The sequence below is a fragment of the Haliotis asinina genome, chromosome 8 (genome assembly GCF_037392515.1).
Source record: "Haliotis asinina isolate JCU_RB_2024 chromosome 8, JCU_Hal_asi_v2, whole genome shotgun sequence".
Lineage (NCBI taxonomy): Eukaryota > Metazoa > Mollusca > Gastropoda > Lepetellida > Haliotidae > Haliotis > Haliotis asinina.
Genome location: NC_090287.1, coordinates 1308433 through 1327495, shown reverse-complemented (window position 1 = coordinate 1327495; position 19063 = coordinate 1308433). Strand labels below are relative to the sequence as shown.

At 39.4% G+C, this 19063-nt stretch overlaps 2 protein-coding genes across 5 annotated transcripts in view; one reads left to right on the top strand and one right to left on the bottom strand.

The window, feature by feature from the left end:
* The window catches only part of LOC137294175 (cilia- and flagella-associated protein 70-like), a 53239-nt gene extending 38560 nt beyond the window's left edge, over positions 1-14679 (top strand). For all 4 annotated transcript variants that reach the window (XM_067825166.1, XM_067825165.1, XM_067825163.1 and 1 more), the window contains 16 exons: positions 1537-1700; positions 2038-2098; positions 2209-2333; positions 2471-2609; positions 4962-5147; positions 5325-5405; positions 6004-6056; positions 6373-6488; positions 6747-6926; positions 7145-7291; positions 7629-7849; positions 10640-10792; positions 11426-11587; positions 12220-12309; positions 12423-12572; positions 13691-14679. In XM_067825166.1, the coding sequence (XP_067681267.1) occupies positions 1537-1700; positions 2038-2098; positions 2209-2333; positions 2471-2609; positions 4962-5147; positions 5325-5405; positions 6004-6056; positions 6373-6488; positions 6747-6926; positions 7145-7291; positions 7629-7849; positions 10640-10792; positions 11426-11587; positions 12220-12309; positions 12423-12572; positions 13691-13771 (2109 nt within the window). In that variant the 3' untranslated portion in view covers positions 13772-14679. The remainder of the gene's footprint in view (positions 1-1536; positions 1701-2037; positions 2099-2208; positions 2334-2470; positions 2610-4961; positions 5148-5324; positions 5406-6003; positions 6057-6372; positions 6489-6746; positions 6927-7144; positions 7292-7628; positions 7850-10639; positions 10793-11425; positions 11588-12219; positions 12310-12422; positions 12573-13690) is intronic.
* A 718-nt stretch (positions 14680-15397) lies between these two features.
* Positions 15398-19063, bottom strand: part of LOC137294174 (uncharacterized) — a 34079-nt gene continuing 30413 nt past the window's right edge. The window contains exon 3 of the mRNA XM_067825162.1: positions 15398-17375. Coding sequence (XP_067681263.1) covers positions 17068-17375 — 308 coding nt within the window. The 3' untranslated portion in view covers positions 15398-17067. The remainder of the gene's footprint in view (positions 17376-19063) is intronic.

Genomic DNA, 19063 nt, shown 5'->3' with positions numbered 1-19063 from the left:
TCTCTGTTCATCATAATAAACCTTGATTTTGATATATTTATCGCCTTTTCCTTTGGTTTATGTGACAGATATAAAACTCTCCCTCGGTTTTGGTTGGACATGTAAGCATGAGGGGTCGGGAGAACCCAGGGGCCGAAGGCTTACATGTCCAACCAAAACCTCGGGATCGTGTTATATCCTTTACATAAAAACTGAATTCACCTCCCTTGCCGTGGTGGATTATGAATGGTTCCTAGAGGGGTTAGAAGTCTCTGGAATGTTATCAAAGGGCATATGAATCAGGAATGCTATCCATTGATGATGTCAGAGCAATCAATTACCCAGTGATCGATAGACTGAGCAGGATGTCCATAACCATCTGCCAGATCACAACCCAACCACCCTTATCTCATACATCCATGTTTAATATATACTGAGAATCCAGTGCCATCTGTTTTCATCAGCTCCATGCTCAGTGTTAGTTACAGTGGCAGATCATCACCCTTGGCTCTCTACCAGTTTCTCCTGACTAGCACATCACTGACTGATGGTGCCTAGCATTAGATCATCACCCTTGGCTCTCTACCAGTTTCTCCTGACTAGCACATCACTGACTGATGGTGCCTAGCATTAGATCATCACCCTTCGCTCTCTACCAGTTTCTCCTGACTAGCACATCACTGACTGATGGTGCCTAGCATTAGATCATCACCGTTGGCTCTCTACCAGTTTCTCCTGACTAGCACATCACTGACTGATGATGCCTAGCATTAGATCATCACCCTTGGCTCTCTACCAGTTTCTCCTGACTAGCACATCACTGACTGATGATGCCTAGCATTAGATCATCACCCTTGGCTCTCTACCAGTTTCTCCTGACTAGCACATCACTGACTGATGATGCCTAGCATTAGATCATCACCCTTGGCTCTCTACCAGTTTCTCCTGACTAGCACATCACTGACTGATGATGCCTAGCATTAGATGAGCACCACAAGCCTGTGTAGCCCTGACCTTCATGTACATTTAGATGTGTTTAAAATGTGTCTTCCTTCTATATTCCCTGCTATTGCAGAGTAAACAGGTTTGCTTCTGCTGCTCTTAACATGCTTGCACTAATATACCGCTTGTCTATTTCAGGACAGTGACAGACTGTGCACTACCCTGTTCATTTCAAATAAGTTTCAGAGATATACTTTATTTCAGTTCTGAAAAGGCACAATACTTTCAATCTTCTATTCACTTCATTTCTTGCTGCAAATAATATTTGAACCTTATAGAATCCTACTGTAGAATACTCAACCCGATATAAACATGAGCCATCAGAAACTGTAATTGTCAGGCGTGTTTAGTGTACTGCAGAGTATTCTCTATTTGCACAGTAATTTATATATATTAGACAAATATTTATGAATACTTTTAGTTTTCTTCATTTATTCATGTCTGTGTGCACCAGTAAAACTTAACAGTCCATCTGCACCTCATTTAATACAAGCATGTTTTTAATGTAGATTTTCTTTCTGTGAACACCAATTCAAATGTAGACTGTGTTTACAGGCCTCACAGACGGTGAAGTCAGACACTGCATCCGATGTGGACGGTCAAGGAGTGGTCAATGTGGAAGGCCAGCAGTACGTAGATGCCAAGTCCTACATCATGCTTGAGATCAACTTGGAACGCCCTCTGGTGCCCAAGAGACCCCCCGAGGAACTTGCCAAACGGTTCGTACAAATATCACCAGTAATGTACATTGTTGGTAGTCAACTTTGGCACAATGATATTTCCTGTTTATTTAAATGCAGTTTGTTTCATGTTATATTGAATTAACATGTTCTTGGAAGTCTCTTCCCATTTATAAATGATAATTTATCAAGAGCCAACTATTACAACATCTAAGGAAGATGAAAGACAGCCATTAATAAATCCATCAACCTGCAGTCATCAGTAAGTTGATATGTTTTTAAAATCATGAATCCAGGATTGAGAACCATGTGGTTACACAGAGGCAGAATATTGTTGGATCATAATGTTGTCATGGTAATGTGTTCATGTTTTCAGAGTAGCAGAACTCATTCCTCCCCGACCCTTGTTTCCCAAGAGGACAGATGGAGCTCAAAGGGTAACTTACAAACTTTGCATGGAATCACTTCATTAAAGTTAATAAAAAATGAGTGAAATACACCATGTTTACTTTCCCCTGTATTCATGCTATGCTTGTGATGTTGCCAGTCTGTGGAGGACTATCACAACCAAATCACCAGCGTAGCCGGACTTGTCCTAGAGGAGTTCCGTGAACTGTTTGCTGATGACATTAAGGATCCCCAGACACAGACCAATGAGGCCATGGAGGGCAGGTGAGTCTAGTGGCACTAGTACAATCTGCCACAACAATTTAACTGTAATTTAGTCATTCCTTCCAGAAAAGTGATATGTTGATTTGATCAGGTTTGTATTTCACGATGTGCATATTACCTCAATATTTTGTTGCCAGGAGACAGAAGCTGATCTATGAGTTGAACTCTTCAGGGAAGTACTTTGCCTTCAAAGAGCAGCTCAAGCATGCAGTGGTGAAGATTGTTCGAGAGAAATATCTAAAGACATCAAACTTTGAAGACCGGCAGGAATTACAGGTCTGAGATATTTTAGGGGTCATAATTTCACTGACGCTAAGTGACCTGTATGTAGTCTTGATCTATTGTACTCGTGTTCAAAGAGTTGATGTGAGAGGGGATTGTGTCATTGCTGGATCATTACCAAGGATAGTCTGTCAGCTGAGAAAGGACAAGGTATGATAGAGGCCCTTATTGGCCCACAACATGTCATGATTATCAAAATTTTACAACACGATAATTTTAGCATGCAAGGAGCTAAATTAATTGTTGAAGTTACCTCCAATTGCATTTTTATGTTTCTAGTGTTGTTAGTTTTCCTCTTTGAAGACCTCAAAGTTAACATATTTTACAACATCTTCTAGAAACCTAGTGTGAGCAAAAGCATGACCCATCCCAATTTTTTCACCACATATGAAGCGAGTAAATTAGAATGTACACCTAAAAAATTGTGGTGGGTCACGCTTTTGCTCACATCAAAATCTTTAAAAAAGTACATTTTTTCGGTTTAGGAAATTGCCCCATACAACATCTCAAAAAATAAACATTGACATAAACTAACATCTTTAAAAACAATCCATCACATTTACACATCTGTGCCATGATACATTATATTTTGAATGGTTTTGTGCTCTAAAATACACATATCAAACATCGTTATTAAAATTTTCAATATCATATTAGGCACTCAACAAGGCAGATTTATGAGAGGTAAACATTGGTGTTTGGTTGATGTTCTCTGCTAGAAAAGTAAGACGATGTCTGAAGATTTTCAAAATATGATCAAGCAGTACTGTAAAGGTGAAAATCTTTGTTATTATGTACAAATTTGATCATAGTTTTTCTATCATCTGTGTTTCAGACATCTTTGAGTCACCTGTCACTGTCAAAATAACACTGTCATGTAACAGGATTGCCATGTATACATATAAACATATGCATTTTCCAAGAACTTATGTACCTTGATGTTTCCAATGACATATTAGATTTCATTTAACCAAAATGACTACACTTAACTGTATGAAAAGGATGTTTTAGCTAGAATAAGAACATTGTATCAAGGTCTAGCAGGTGATGAACACAAGCAGACGTCAAGTCATACATAGTTGTAAAGTGTAATATATAAGCTTAAATTCACACTGGGAGGCAAAGGAATATGTAGCCTAATGGTTGCAATAGTGGACTGTTGGTTTCTTTTGTTATCAGACATGCAGGTTCAAATCCATGTAACTTTTCTTTCTTTTTTTCAAAGTTTGTTTATCAAGCCTACATTGTTTAACTAAACTGTTTCACATCAAATCCAAATATTGTAATTGTTTTTCTTAAGTTTGGTAATCTATGTTACAACACTGGTGAAACAAGCTTTAATTAACATCATGTAAATCTTTCCTTAAGACACTGACCATTCACCTTTTCAAGTCGGTCTAGTGGCCCAAATATTTTGTTTCCAATATTTTAAATTCATATTTTATACATTTTGATCTACTTTAGGTTTATACACTTTTAAATACTGCAGTTCTTGAGAGTGAATCAGATACTGAGATTGATGACTGTGTGAATGAAGAGTAATAATGTATGTTTTACATCTTTAAAGTGGATAAGTTGTGAATAATTACTCTGTGAAGTCTTTTGAATACTGACTTTAACATGTGCATGGTGTTAATATGAACCTGCACTGACAATGAAATTTCACACGAAATGGGCCCCTTTGAGGTCAAGACCTGTGATTTTTAGTGCAAAATGGTTGGCTATTGTAATAACATATGATGATTGAGATGGTAACTGTATATTTGCTAAAACTGGTGGTAAATACTGACTCCACTTACTTGTTAGAATGAAGCTGTGCCCAAAATGTAGCTTCACCCAAAACAGGCCCCTGTGATTCTTAGTGCAACATGATTGTTATCATGCTTACATGTTGTAAAATTGGCCCATGGATTACATTTGCAAAGATTGCTGTGAATAATGACTGAGTTTTGGGGACACAATTGGCAAGTAATTGAATTAACAATGTTTTGCAACCCTAATTGGGCCCCTTGAAGTTAAAACATTATTACTGACATTGACATGTTTTTCAGCATGACTACCTGTCGTAAAACTGCTGTAATATGTATGTAAATAAAATAACAGTTGTAAATAAGCCATTATGGCACAATGATATTTCAGACTTGCTATTTTCATGGGAACTGATAAAACCCATTTTGGGCCCCTCTGCAGAAAAATTACACCTCAGAACATATAAAATATAGCATTTTTATGCAAAGCTAACTTGTCTCTAAACAAATAACATGTTTTCAGCCAATTTTGTTAGTGGGCCAAAAACCACCCTTATCATACCTTGTCCTTTGTGTATCTGTTTGTGTTTGTTTTCAGACTTTCCTCAGTGAACTGTATGTTTACCTGGTGGATCAGATGCACGTAGCTCTGGGTCAAGTCCTGGCCCTAGAGGACCAGCCACCAGTGCCAGAACCACTAACAGACTCCGCTCAACTCAAACATTTTGCAAGGGAGGCAGAGGTCAATGAGAACTTTGACCTAGCGGCCAAATACTACCAGGAAGTGAGCACAGTTCTTACAGAGATGCAATTTAACTAAAACATGCAATCCCCAGTGTTATAACGTCAGCCATCTCAGATGAGCCTCTGCACACGAGAACAGTCCTTTAGTCTAACAATTGTCCCACTCTCAGATTTCTCTTACTTTAGATGATTTCACTACAATTATAACTGTTTCCAGAGGATTGCTCGGGAGAAGAATGATCCTGACAACTGGTTTGACTATGGCACCTTCTGCCTGTACATCAATGACATTACCAAGGTACGAGTTCTCAAACATCAGAGTTATCTAACCAGGAGACAAGGCATGTACGACCCCATCACTGTGGTTTTACAGTGTTTACTGATAGTTACATCCCTAGCAGGGCCCTGTGATCACTGGTCCAAGTCCCTGGCCATGTGTCTAAAACACAAACTGAAACACTTACTCATGATAGCAACATCATTGATAAATATATGACATATTAATTCTATTTTCAAATATTCATACGTCAGGCAGAAATTCTGCCATGACTCTGTGTAATGATGCACTAGTCTCACAGCCTCCTTTAACAAAGCACTAAGTTGATTGTAACTCACTATGGCAGCCTCAGTGCAATGTTAAATAATGCCAGTTAAGGTTAACTTCAGTAAAGTTTGCTTAATGAAACGAGCTCCTGGTTGCATGAAGCAACTAAATGTTATGGGTGACTGTAGTGGTTTTGTGTCATACACTGAAGTCATGAAATATGCCTCACAATATCGATCACAGGATTGTTTGGATTAAAGTTGGTTCCAACTGCACATTGTCATAAAGTCTGAATATAAAATATGAAATTTGGCACTAAGACGATCCTGAGATGGTGTATTGTCTTCTTCAGGCAGAAGAGTGCTTCAAGGAGTGCATTGCAATCAATCAGAGACATCTGCCAGGGTATGTATGCACTGTCAGCTGTCCTTCAGGCAAGCAGATTTACATTACCACACTGATGGTGACAAAGATCTGGTGTTATCATCATCAGTGATGAGGTATTCTTCACCAGCATTGTATGCTTGATGAAGCACACATAAAATACACAAACAAGTAAGAGACATCGTCAACACGCAGGACATCTCCTGACAAAACCTGATGTTCATACATTCAGACATAAGATGTTCACTTGATGAAGCACATATGAAATACAGAGACAAGTAAGACAAAACGTAATGTTTCGACATTCAGATACAAGATGTACACCTGTGTGTTGCAGCCTGCTGCTGTACGGGGTGGTCTGTACATTGTCCGAGAGGAACGAGGCAGCAGAGACATTTTTCGAAGCAGCTACATGTGTTGAACCCAGGAACATCCTTGCCTGGACCATGTTGGGTGAGTGAAGGTGTTGAACCCAGGAACATGTTGAGTGAGTGAGGGTGTTGAACCCAGGAACATCCTTGCCTGGAGCATGTTGGGTGTGTGAGTGAGGGTGTTGAACCCAGAAACATGTTGAGTGAGGGTGCTGAACCCTTGAGCATATTGAGTGAGTGAGGGTGTTGAACCCATTGTGACTATGGTTTGATTGATATCGAGGCATGTGATGACCTGTCATACTTCACCTAACTTCACTCAAGTGGTTGTGTATTTCAGGCCTCTACTATGACTCAGTGAGCAATGAGATCGGAGCGGAGATGGCATACCTTGAGGCCAATAAGCTGAACCAGGCTGCAGCAGTAGCCACAGCACGGGCACTTCGGGAGGAAGAGATGGAGAGACACAGGGTGGAGGATGCAGAGGAGGAGGATATCCCAGAGGATGAGCCTGGTAGAGGTAAACATTTCTGTTTCAGGGTTCAAACAGGCAAGCTAGCATATTTAAATTCTGATTTCAAACTGGAAAATATTGGCATTTGGCCAATATATTATATTTGGCATGTAAATATGTTTGCACACAGTAGTGAAAGTCTAGTTTTAGTTTTCATGTTGGATTATCTTGCAGTAGTTTGTATTGCCTCTGTAGGCTAATGTTGATATTTCTGTTTGTGTAAGAAATTGACAACCCCGAGGGAGGTTTGTCTGTTCCCATGATTCCTGAGATCAAACAACCGACGCCCACCAGTGACAGGGGCAACAACTCTGCCAAGTCCACCAACCGCTTGTCAGAAAAGAGGGCATCAGCAATAGGCAAGAAGCCATGTGAGTTTTAGTTGAAGCACAGTTTGTGGACAAGCATGATGCAAGTAATGTTTTCTGAATTTCTCACTAGTTTTTGCTATATTTCTCTCAAAATAATGATTCAAACTTGGTTTCTCCACCTTGCAATATTGTAGACATATAATCACTTATAAGATATGGAGGCACTGACATTGGTTACTTAAAGTGTGTTTTGTCATGGCTGAAGGGACACTGCAACTTGATGTATTCAACTTTGGCCATGAACACTTCTGTTTGATTCTGTGATGTCACTGAGGTATAGTTAAAGGAGCACTATACTTGGTTCACTCACCCATTTTGGGTAATGTTGATTCCTCAGTACCACCCGGGGCTGGTCAGCAGAAACCCAAGAGTCAGGAGAGTGTGGGAGGGCTTCTCTCCCGTCCCGCCAGTCAGCAGAAGATGTCCAGTCAGCGTGGCACTCCCCAGCCAGCTGAGGATGCCCCCGAGGACATCCCTCCCCGTGAACCGACGCCCGTCCCAAGCTCCAGTGTGTACATGCAGGCTGTGGACTGGCTGCTGGAAGTCAAGGCTATCCCTGTAAGTCAGTCTGGATCACAAGAACAAGATGTTTGAAACTTATCCTCTAAAGTCGGTTTTGCGAGAGTTATTTCAAACAATATCAGTGGCTATTTGGTGGTGGTTGACATCTCCTGTGAAAGCTGAAAGTGACAGCTGAAGAAAACTGAGATCTTGCAATCACACACTAAGGCCACCCACCTCCATTTGTTCCACTTTAATTATTGGTATGAAAAACCTTATACACCATACTGTGATTCAGTAATATATCAACTGTAAGGTGTCATGATATGTTGATGCATGTATCAATAGTCAGGTATAACTGACCGTATATGTCAGTGTCTGATGTATGATACATGAAGTATCACATCCTGATTTCCAAGATGAAACTGGTAACTTAACTGTGAATCACCGGTAGCTGTGAAACCAACAAACAACACAAAAAAAATATATACTTATTTTCTAAAGTTCACAATTACAAACAAATGACTACAAAGGAATCACTACAACAGTACAAACCCTAAGGTAAAATACAACAAGACCAGTGATAATAGCAATAAGACAGTTATGGTAATACATGTATTCACCTCTCAGCAATAAGACAGTTATGGTAATACATGTATTCACCTCTCAGCAATAAGACGGTTATGGTAATACATGTATTCACCTCTCGGCAATAAGAAGGTTATGGTAATACATGTATTCACCTCTCGGCAATAAGACGGTGATGGTAATACATGCATTCACCTCTCAGCGATAAGACGGTGATGGTAATACATGTATTCACCTCTCAGCGATAAGACAGTTATGGTAATACATGTATTCACCTCTCAGCAATAAGATGGTTATGGTAATACATGTATTCACCTCTCAGCAATAAGATGGTTATGGTAATACATGTATTCACCTCTCAGCAATAAGAAGGTGATGGTAATACATGTATTCACCTCTCAGCAATAAGACGGTTATGGTAATACATGTATTCACCTCTCAGCAATAAGAAGGTGATGGTAATACATGTATTCACCTCTCAGCAATAAGACGTTGATGGAAATACATGTATTCACCTCTCAGCAATAAGATGGTTATGGTAATACATGTATTCACCTCTCAGCAATAAGACGTTGATGGAAATACATGTATTCACCTCTCAGCAATAAGACGTTGATGGTAATACATGTATTCACCTCTCAGCAATAAGAAGGTGATGGTAATACATGTATTCACCTCTCAGCAATAAGACGGTGATGGTAATACATGTATTCACCTCTCAGCAATAAGACGGTTATGGTAATACATGTATTCACCTCTCAGCAATAAGAAGGTGATGGTAATACATGTATTCACCTCTCAGCAATAAGACGGTTATGGTAATACATGTATTCACCTCTCGGAAATAAGACGGTGATGGTAATACATGTATTCACCTCTCAGCAATAAGATGGTTATGGTAATACATGTATTCACCTCTCAGCAATAAGACGTTGATGGAAATACATGTATTCACCTCTCAGCAATAAGACGGTGATGGTAATGCATGTATTCACCTCTCAGCAATAAGAAGGTGATGGTAATACATGTTTTCACCTCTCAGCAATAAGACGGTGATGGTATTACATGTATTCACCTCTCAGCAATAAGAAGGTGATGGTAATACATGTTTTCACCTCTCAGCAATAAGACGGTGATGGTAATACATGTATTCACCTCTCAGCAATAAGATGGTTATGGTAATACATGTATTCACCTCTCAGCAATAAGACGGTGATGGTAATACATGTATTCACCTCTCAGCAATAGGACGGTGATGGAAATACATGTATTCACCTCTCAGCAATAAGACGTTGATGGTAATACATGTATTCACCTCTCAGCAATAAGAAGGTGATGGTAATACATGTATTCACCTCTCAGCAATAAGACGGTGATGGTAATACATGTATTCACCTCTCAGCAATAGGACGGTGATGGAAATACATGTATTCACCTCTCAGCAATAAGAAGGTGACGGTAATACATGTATTCACCTCTCAGCAATAAGACGGTTATGGTAATACATGTATTCACCTCTCAGCAATAGGACGGTGATGGTAATACATGTATTCACCTCTCAGCAATAAGACGGTTATGGTAATACATGTATTCACCTCTCAACAACAGTAATCAGTCTTGCAACTCTAGGCCTAGGCAGGATATAATATTCAGCACACTGTGCTGGTCTTCTGCTAGCAAGAGAGGCAAGAGTTAGCTCCCCTTATATACATAAGCGATTGACTCCTGAAGATTGTCTGACAACCAATAGGGTTGCAGTACCTTGCTGCTTCCTGCATATTCTGTCTATGTCTGGTACAAGTCTGAATAATTATATCACTCCACTGCCATGGACTATCCAGTTATGCCACAGGCAAGACAGGGTTTAGGCTGATACTTTGTTTCAAAATGTTGTGAAGATAATTTCTGCTTTCCCATTGTTCATGTTAATCATGGTAATGTCAATATATAAAGAAGATTCTTTGAATGATTTATTAGTATTATGGTATATCACTGATTTCATGATGTTGTCCCACTTTGTTATGTGTTACTGAATGAATATGCTGTATGTAAAGTGTGTTATTTATGATGTGCATGTTTATAAGTATTCCCTTAACTTTTTTTGTGTGTGGTCTGATAAACGTAAAAGTCTAGATCTGTGAAAAGTGGAATATTTACAAAGTAAACATTGTATATGCCTCCCAGGTAAAATATTGAAGTGAATTCTAAACAGTAATGACGATGTAATATCACTTAAATGATGTCTGTAATTGTGTGTAGTTCACTGAGCGGGCCCTGGGTCATGAGCTCCTGTCACCGATGGGGGGACCAACACCTGGATACCACATCGCGCTAGCCAAGCTGATGCTGCAGAAGAGAGAGTTTGCTGAGGCTGAGGAGCATCTGAGTGAAGCTCTACAGACAGAACACCAGGTAGATTACAGATGTTTGATGGGGCTGTGGATGATTGTGGACATGAACTCCTGCCATGAGACTGCCCATCTGTGTTGAAAGTTTATGTTGGTGTGACAGAATAGTCAACAGTACTGATGTTGAAACATCAGTCTACAGTACTTCATATGTGATTAAATAAACTTCAGGTTTCAAGTGGCAGTAACTATAACTCTCTTTGAAAGAGCTGACTTCCACATTAGAAGCTGATATTTGTTTTAAGTACTACTTACTCTCTAATTATTTGTAGATAGTTTTTGATATTTGTGTGTACTATTAAAGCTAACAAAATGGCTACTTGTGATATCAGTGCTCAATTAAAAATCTTCATGATGTGTGTTTGGTTCTAAATTCAATGTTGTTGGATCTTCTGGGAACAGAGTTCTAAACTAGAAACAATGCATGCTTATCTTCAGATTTAGGACAGATTTATAAAGCTATCAGCAAAAGTTGGAAACCCCCCAGAACCCGTGGAAATAGTTGCACAAAAACATAATAAGAATCAAAGAAATCAAAAGATGCATAGTTTCTAGAAGTTTCTAGAATTTATGTTTTTCTTTGATAATGTTTTTCATTTTGTTTATGACCTGTGAATGATCTCAATGCTGGTTTCAGAACCCTGATGCATGGGCCTTGATGGGCCATGTCAAGTATCTGACTGGTGACACCGAATCAGCCCGCGACTGCTATGAACGTACCATCACGTTTATTGCTGATGCCTCTGAAATGCACTCTATCTATCTGAGACTTGCCTCTGTCTATCTGCAGGAGGGCAGGGTATGTACTTCTCACACGTCTTGTCTGTTTCATTGTGACATTTCTCAGTGACATTTTGTCTCGGAATGAATAAACACTACCTGCATAAAGTAATTCTCCTAAAGTAATTCTTCTAAGGCATTTAGATGTTGGCATAGCAATACAGGACAAATTTTATGGATAGCAACTTCCCCTCATCATCCCCTCAACAGTTCAGCTCAACCTGATGAGGGGGCTAGGATAAGCCCTGAAACGTCGTGATAGTAAACTCAAGAAGTTGCAATCCATAACATTTGTCCTTTACTGCATAAAGTTGTTAAAACATTCTCACAAATGGTACGACTTCCGTCAGATACTGATATCATTCTAGATGTATAGACAGAGGTCCAGATGTGGTGGGACATTTTTTTAAATGCTCCAGCGTCAAATGCCTTACATTTTTCCTCTCCCCCGTATTGTTGTTTAGTCTCTATATTTAGACTATAGAATTACTTCTTCAAACAAACAAGATAAAAAACTGATGTTGAGTGATGTTGGGGGATGATTGATGGAGAAGAAGATAAACTCTGACTGCAGCTTTGAACAATAAAACATTATATTAAAAAATCTGACTGCACCCATTAAATACAGATATACTTATGTTGTTGTTATAGTTCCAAGAAGCCAAAAATACCTTCCTGCTTGCCTGCAAGAAATCTCCATCATGTGTGTCCTGGCTTGGCGTTGGTATTGCCTGCTTTAGGGTGAGTACAGGGGACGGGGTGTAGTTCTTGTGCCATGTAATGCAGAAAATACCAGCAAAACCAAATGAACGAGAATGATGTTTAACACGGGTTTTCATAATTTTCCTCCCCAGCTTGGTGAGCTGACAGAGGCAGAGGATGCACTATCTGAGGCCAACGTCCTCAATAACAGTGACCCCGAGGTCTGGGGTTACCTCTCTCTTGTGTGCCTGCATACACAAAGGCAGCTGGAAGCAGAACAGGCATACAAGTATGCCCTGAAGGTAAGTGTATGGATGGGAGAGTTTTGACACACACTGAAATTCTGCACGTTGGACAAGAGGCCATTAAGTGAGTGTTGTTGCCTGACACATAGACAAACAGACTTCTGTTGTTGGCCAACACATGGACAAATAGACTTCTTTTGTTGGCCAACACATAGACAAACAGACTTCTGTTGTTGGCCAACACATAGACAAACAGACTTCTGTTGTTGGCCAGCACATGAACAGACTTCTGTTGTTGGATAAATGAATCTGTGATGTTGAACAGCAAGAGGCTTTAAGTAATACCACATAAACTCAGAGGTCTCAAGGTTCGAGTAGGGTTGCCCAGTGGTAAGACGTCATCCCATAGATGTTTGCCAGGTTCATGTCCTTGCAGGCAAAAAACTGAAGGTCAAGAGATCAGAGCCCTGACAGATGCAGTGTCTAAGTTGGTGCCCATTAAAATTACCAGGCAGTGACATGTTTGAAATACTGTTTGAAAGGCTGTGTCACTTTTAAGTGACCCATGAAGATATGTGTTAGAATACTGACCTTCAGTAGGCCATTCTTGTCAGAAGAGGTGACTAGGTCAGGATTGGGCAGTCAGGTTTCCTGACTTGGTTGACAGATGTCATCAGTTCCTTGTTGCACAGATTGATGCTTATGCTGTTGATCACTGGACTGTACTGTCCAGACCTGATTATTTACAGACTGCCGCCATATAGCTGGAGTATTGTTGATCATGGCGTAAAGCTCACTCGCTCACTTTTGAGTGAAATGTACAAAATTAAGGACCACCTACTTTTTCAATATTAAAGTATTTAATACTTCATATTATGATCCATGCAATACTTACATATTGAATATTTGTGTAGTCCTTAATGTTTTTGTTAAGTATATACACATTTTGCCTAATGACAAAAATGATTGAATGCATTTTTTTCCTGGACCATCATATGAATCGTCCACAGTAAGCATAACAGTAATCATTGCAGCCAGTCTGTTAATTCAGTTAAGTATTGTGTAAGATATTTTCCTCGGAGGAATTATGCTCTGATTAGTTTCTTGAAACCTTGCTTATCATCATGATACTTACTGCAGATATGTGGATACATTAGTAACTTGTTGTGTTCCAGCTGAACTTACAAGACAATGATCTGTTGAATGAGATCCACCACGTGCAGCAGGAGGTGGGATTCGGGAATCCCCAGTTTTAACTCTCATCTTGACAGAAACATGAACATCAGCCAGTATTTTGAGGACATACATTGTACATTAACACCTGTCGTAATTCTTGTTGTGTAATTTGTGAGCTGCTATATATTGTTTAAGGAATATCTGTTAATTTTATTTTTATATACTTAAGGATAACATGTTTCTCCTTCCTGAATTCTGTTAATTTGATTGCAGCATATCTTGTAGTGGCCTTGATAGTAGGTTGAATATACATTACAGCTACATACAGTTGGAAGATACTGCTCCACAAGGCCACAGTCAATGAAATATCAGATTTTTAACTTGAAAGTTATAAAACTGTGAAAAGCGTTTTCCTCATTATATTTTCATTTTTCTTTATTGTAGTTCACATGCTAAATGGTGTAGTTGGACCTGTGTATTGCAGGTTTCATCAAGTAGTGAAACATGACTACTCACGTCAGTTACTAAGGGACAATACACAGTGTTTGGTTGTAAAATGCTGGTGAAAATCAAATATTACTTAATCATCATGGATTTCTTTAAGGAGTTTTTTAAGTGTTCATCAGTATGCAGGTGAAGTGTTTGCTTGTTACTTTTGAATAGGGAATTTGTTAATGGCTCGTTATTGAATCGACTTGGTTAGGCTAAATCAGTTGCTATGTGCTTGAATTACAGTCTGTATCATTGATGCCTTATAGGCCTCCCCCACTATTTCTGTGATATTGTACATAGAACAGTGTACATATAGGAAGAATTCTTTGTTCATATCATTCAATCATGTAATTTACATGTATGTAAATAGACTGTTGGCAGTTTCTTCATGACTTGTATCAATACAATTTCTTATGTTTACAGTCGTCTGATAATGTTGAAGAATTTATACCTAATACTCACATAATCTGTAAGATAATAAATGAGTGAATTTAAATGTGTGACTGATGTAATGTTTCAAAGCACCCACGTGTCTGCTTGTCTGACAAATACATCTATCATGTTCCTTTCATCAAAGCGGGAGAACGTGTTGAACAACATTCTAACATCAAGGGGAGATAACTCTAGAGTGATTCTGACAGGTCGTGAGATCAGACTTTCCACAACCGAGTTACATGTTTTCAGATATGCTCATTTCCCTGTCATCTCGAATTCTTGGGAATGTTTCTCACCTTGATGAATTGTTAGACACGTGGGAAACTAAAATAGGTGGGAAGCAAGATCGTTTGAGTGTACCAGCTTGGACTTGAAAGGTACATGATTGACTTTGGCTGAATTTTCAGAGAGAGAAAACTAAAGACTATCTTGGAAATATTTGCATACCAAAATTTTCTTAACCTTTAACAAACGTTGGAAGTTAACGAAGGTCGAGTGTGAGCTATTTTCATGGTCACTGTGTCTAATATTAGTTTTTGCCAAACCTCCCCCATGTATTGTACAGGGACAGTAAACTATGTATTTTCATACGCCCTATCTCTGCCACACAAATCAGACTGGTGAAATGGATTCAGTGACATACCTTGGCGAAAGCCTCCAAACAGCCAAGTTTCACATAGCTCAGACGTCTTCTCGAGATGCTATTTCAGCAACAAACTCATTTATCTAATGAGGGTTCTGGGTGATATCCCGGCCGCGAGAGACAACACAACTCAGCGGATAGTTTTGTGTTTATTAGGATTACAACATGGTGTAAAACATATAACATACAAGTATTTGTGTACAACCTGAAAGAACCCAAGGCACTGACACCGACCACAAAACAGGAGCATGTACATGGTGGTGACAACAACAGAGAACACTGGCTTCTCCTTCAAACCATCACAGACATTTGAAAGGAGAAGAGCATGCTTTCAAACAGATATCAGACGGTTTAACATGTTCAATAGAAGCTACTCAAGATGACGTTAACATGAAGTAACACCTGGCTACTGATTTTGTTCCATTGTGGTTGTTTTCTCACCCGTTCAAAAACAATCATTTACTTTTCAAGCCAGTCATCATAATCTGCTATTCAGAATGTTCCCCACTAGACATTGACAGAACGCTGTGTCGCCATTTATGGTATTTAGAATAAAAAAAAGAATTCTGTTTCGTCAGCCAAAATCAATGAAGCATTTGAAATCATGCCGCCGTATTATTCACCACTGCATATTACTAGAATATCGACAATGACTCATTCTAATCACAGTATATATCGTTGTGATATATAATACTGTCATACTCGAACTGGGATAATTACATGGCCAAATGCACTTGCTTCTATATTGGAACCAGGGACCAACCATTTCGTCTCCTGAGAGACACTGCTTCAAGAGATACAAAACCCATCTCGATAACGGGTCACTGAACAACTGTAAAGAGCTTCCACGAAAGGACTTGCCCAGCTAATACTTTATATAAGCCCAAATATTTTATGCACTATATTTATATTTTTAAACTATGAACTATAAACTTGTCGATTAAATGATATACAGAGAAAGTGATATACATTGTATATGTGTAACTGACGGTCTAAATATTGTCAACCTAAGTATATACAGCACTTCCGATATATACAATGTATGTATGTGTAACTGACATGGTCTAAACATTGTTTACATACATGAATACGTTAGGCATTATCTAAACAATAAATACACTTATGCCTTCTACGATCAGCATTCAGTGTGGATATAACTGAAAAAAACTAAACATTTCATACATGTATAACGCACAGAATCTAAACATGGTATAAATGCATTTATAACCAGATTTACCGAAATTCGACAGACGCTGAACAGAACATAAATCATCACTCGTAGTTTAACTTACCACAGCACCATTTGTTTCCTTGGAGATCATTTACTGATGAAGGGGACAGCGGTACGCTATGGAAACCAGCTGAACAGGATCGAGTTATTACATGATGTGTAATTTGTAATATACACATAAGTTACATTCGGTCCTAAGACAACATACCGTTTGACCTTTAACGGCTAAGGCAAACAGAACAACACAGTCGAGGGCAACCAGAATTTGAACTCACGATCAAAGGTCTTTGGTAGTTGGAATTCTGCGAAAGTACACGACTTTTTTTCGTTGTTTCCTTTGTGATATTAGTTACATAAATATATACTCCCTGAATTGCTACTATGATTACCGTTAGTTCAGCAAAACAAAGGGTTTACGCCACACATTTTGATACTGAATACAGACAGCCGATGTTCCTCTGAATTCCTGTAATTATACCCAGACGAACGTCTATCCGTTGTACAAAGACCGCTCTGTCGCCATTGTCCACGCGTCGGACCAAGCTTAGTCCGATTATTGTCATGTGCTTCATCACCTATTCAACGTCCAAGCCAGGGTTAGAATGTCCCCCAAACTGTGAGACATCCGTCCTAATGATGTCTCGCTCCACCCCCTCAACGGCGTACAACTTGTTGCTGTCGGGGTCCACGTAGTATCCGGACGTGGTGAAGCGCTCAGGGCTGAAGTTGGGTTTGTTGATAGCTGCGATGAGGAGGATGAGGAAGCCGATGAAGTCAAAGCCGGCACCGATGATGCAGACAATGAGACACCAGCCTACCACCCAGTCCGACGTCTGACCGATGGTCACTCCATACACCACAACTCCGGAGATGTTACACAGAGCTGAAACACGAAACATGGTTATCAACTTCTGACCCCCATTCTATACAGATTGAACGCCTGATCCCCATTCTACACATATTGCACGTCTGACACCAATTCTACACATACTGAACGTCTAACTCTCAATCTTCAAATACTGAACGTCTAACACCCATTCTACACATACTAAACGTCTAACCTCCATTCTACACACAATGAACGTCTAACCCCCATTCTACACACATTGAACGTCTAACCCCCATTCTACACATACTAAACGTCAAACCTCCATTCTACACTTACTAAACGTCTAACCTCCATTCTACACACAATGAACGTCTAACCCCCATTCTACACATACTAAACGTCTAACCTCCATTCTACACATACTAAACGTCTAACCTCCATTCTACACACATTGAACGTCTAAGTCCCACTCTACACATACTTAACGTCTAACCTCCATTCTACACATACTAAACGTCTAACCTCCATTCTACACATACTAAACGTCTAATCACCATTCTACACATACTGAACGTCTAACCCCCATTCTACACATACTCAACGTCTAACCTCCATTCTACACATACTAAACGTCTAACTCCATTCTACACACATTGAACGTCTAACCTCCATTCTACAAACATTGAACGTCAAACCCCCATTCTACACATACTGAACGTCTAACCTCCATTCTACACATACTAAATGTCTAACGCCCATTCAACACATACTAAATGTCGAACGCCCATTCTACACATACTGAAAGTCTAACCTCCATTCTACACACATTGAACGTCTAACCCCCATTCTACACACATTGAACGTCTAACCTCCATTCTACAAATACTAAACGTCTAACCTCCATTCTACACATACTAAACGTCTAACGTCCATTCTACACATACTAAAAGTCTAACGCCCATTCTACACATACTAAATGTCTAACTCCATTCTACACACATTGAACGTCTAACCTCCATTCTACACACATTGAACGTCTAACCCCCACTATACACATGCTGAACGTCTAACCTCCATTCTACACATACTAAATGTCTAACGCCCATTCTACACACATTGAACGTCTAACCCCCATTCTACACATACTGAACGTCTAACCTCCATTCTACACATACTAAATGTCCAACGCCCATTCTACACATACTAAACGTCTAACCCCCATTCCACACACATTGAACGTTTAACCCCCATTCTACACATGCTGAACGTCTAACCTCCATTCTACACATACTAAACGTCTAACTCCATTCTACACACATTGAACGTCTAACCTCCATTCTACACACATTGAACGTCTAACCCCCATTCTACACATACTGAACGTCTAACCTCCATTCTATACATTCTAAATGTCTAACCTCCATTCCACACATGCTGAACGTCTAACCTCCATTCTACACATACTAAATGTCTAACCTGCATTCTACACATACTAAACGTCTAACCTCCATTCTACACATACTAAATGTCTAACGCCCATTCTACACACATTGAACGTCTAATCCCCATTCTACACATGCTGAACGTCTAACCTCCATTCTACAAATACTAAATGTCTAACGCCCATTCTACACATACTAAACGTCTAACCCCCATTCTACACACATTGAACGTTTAACCCCCATTCTACACATGCTGAACGTCTAACCTCCATTCTACACATACTAAACGTCCTACCTCCA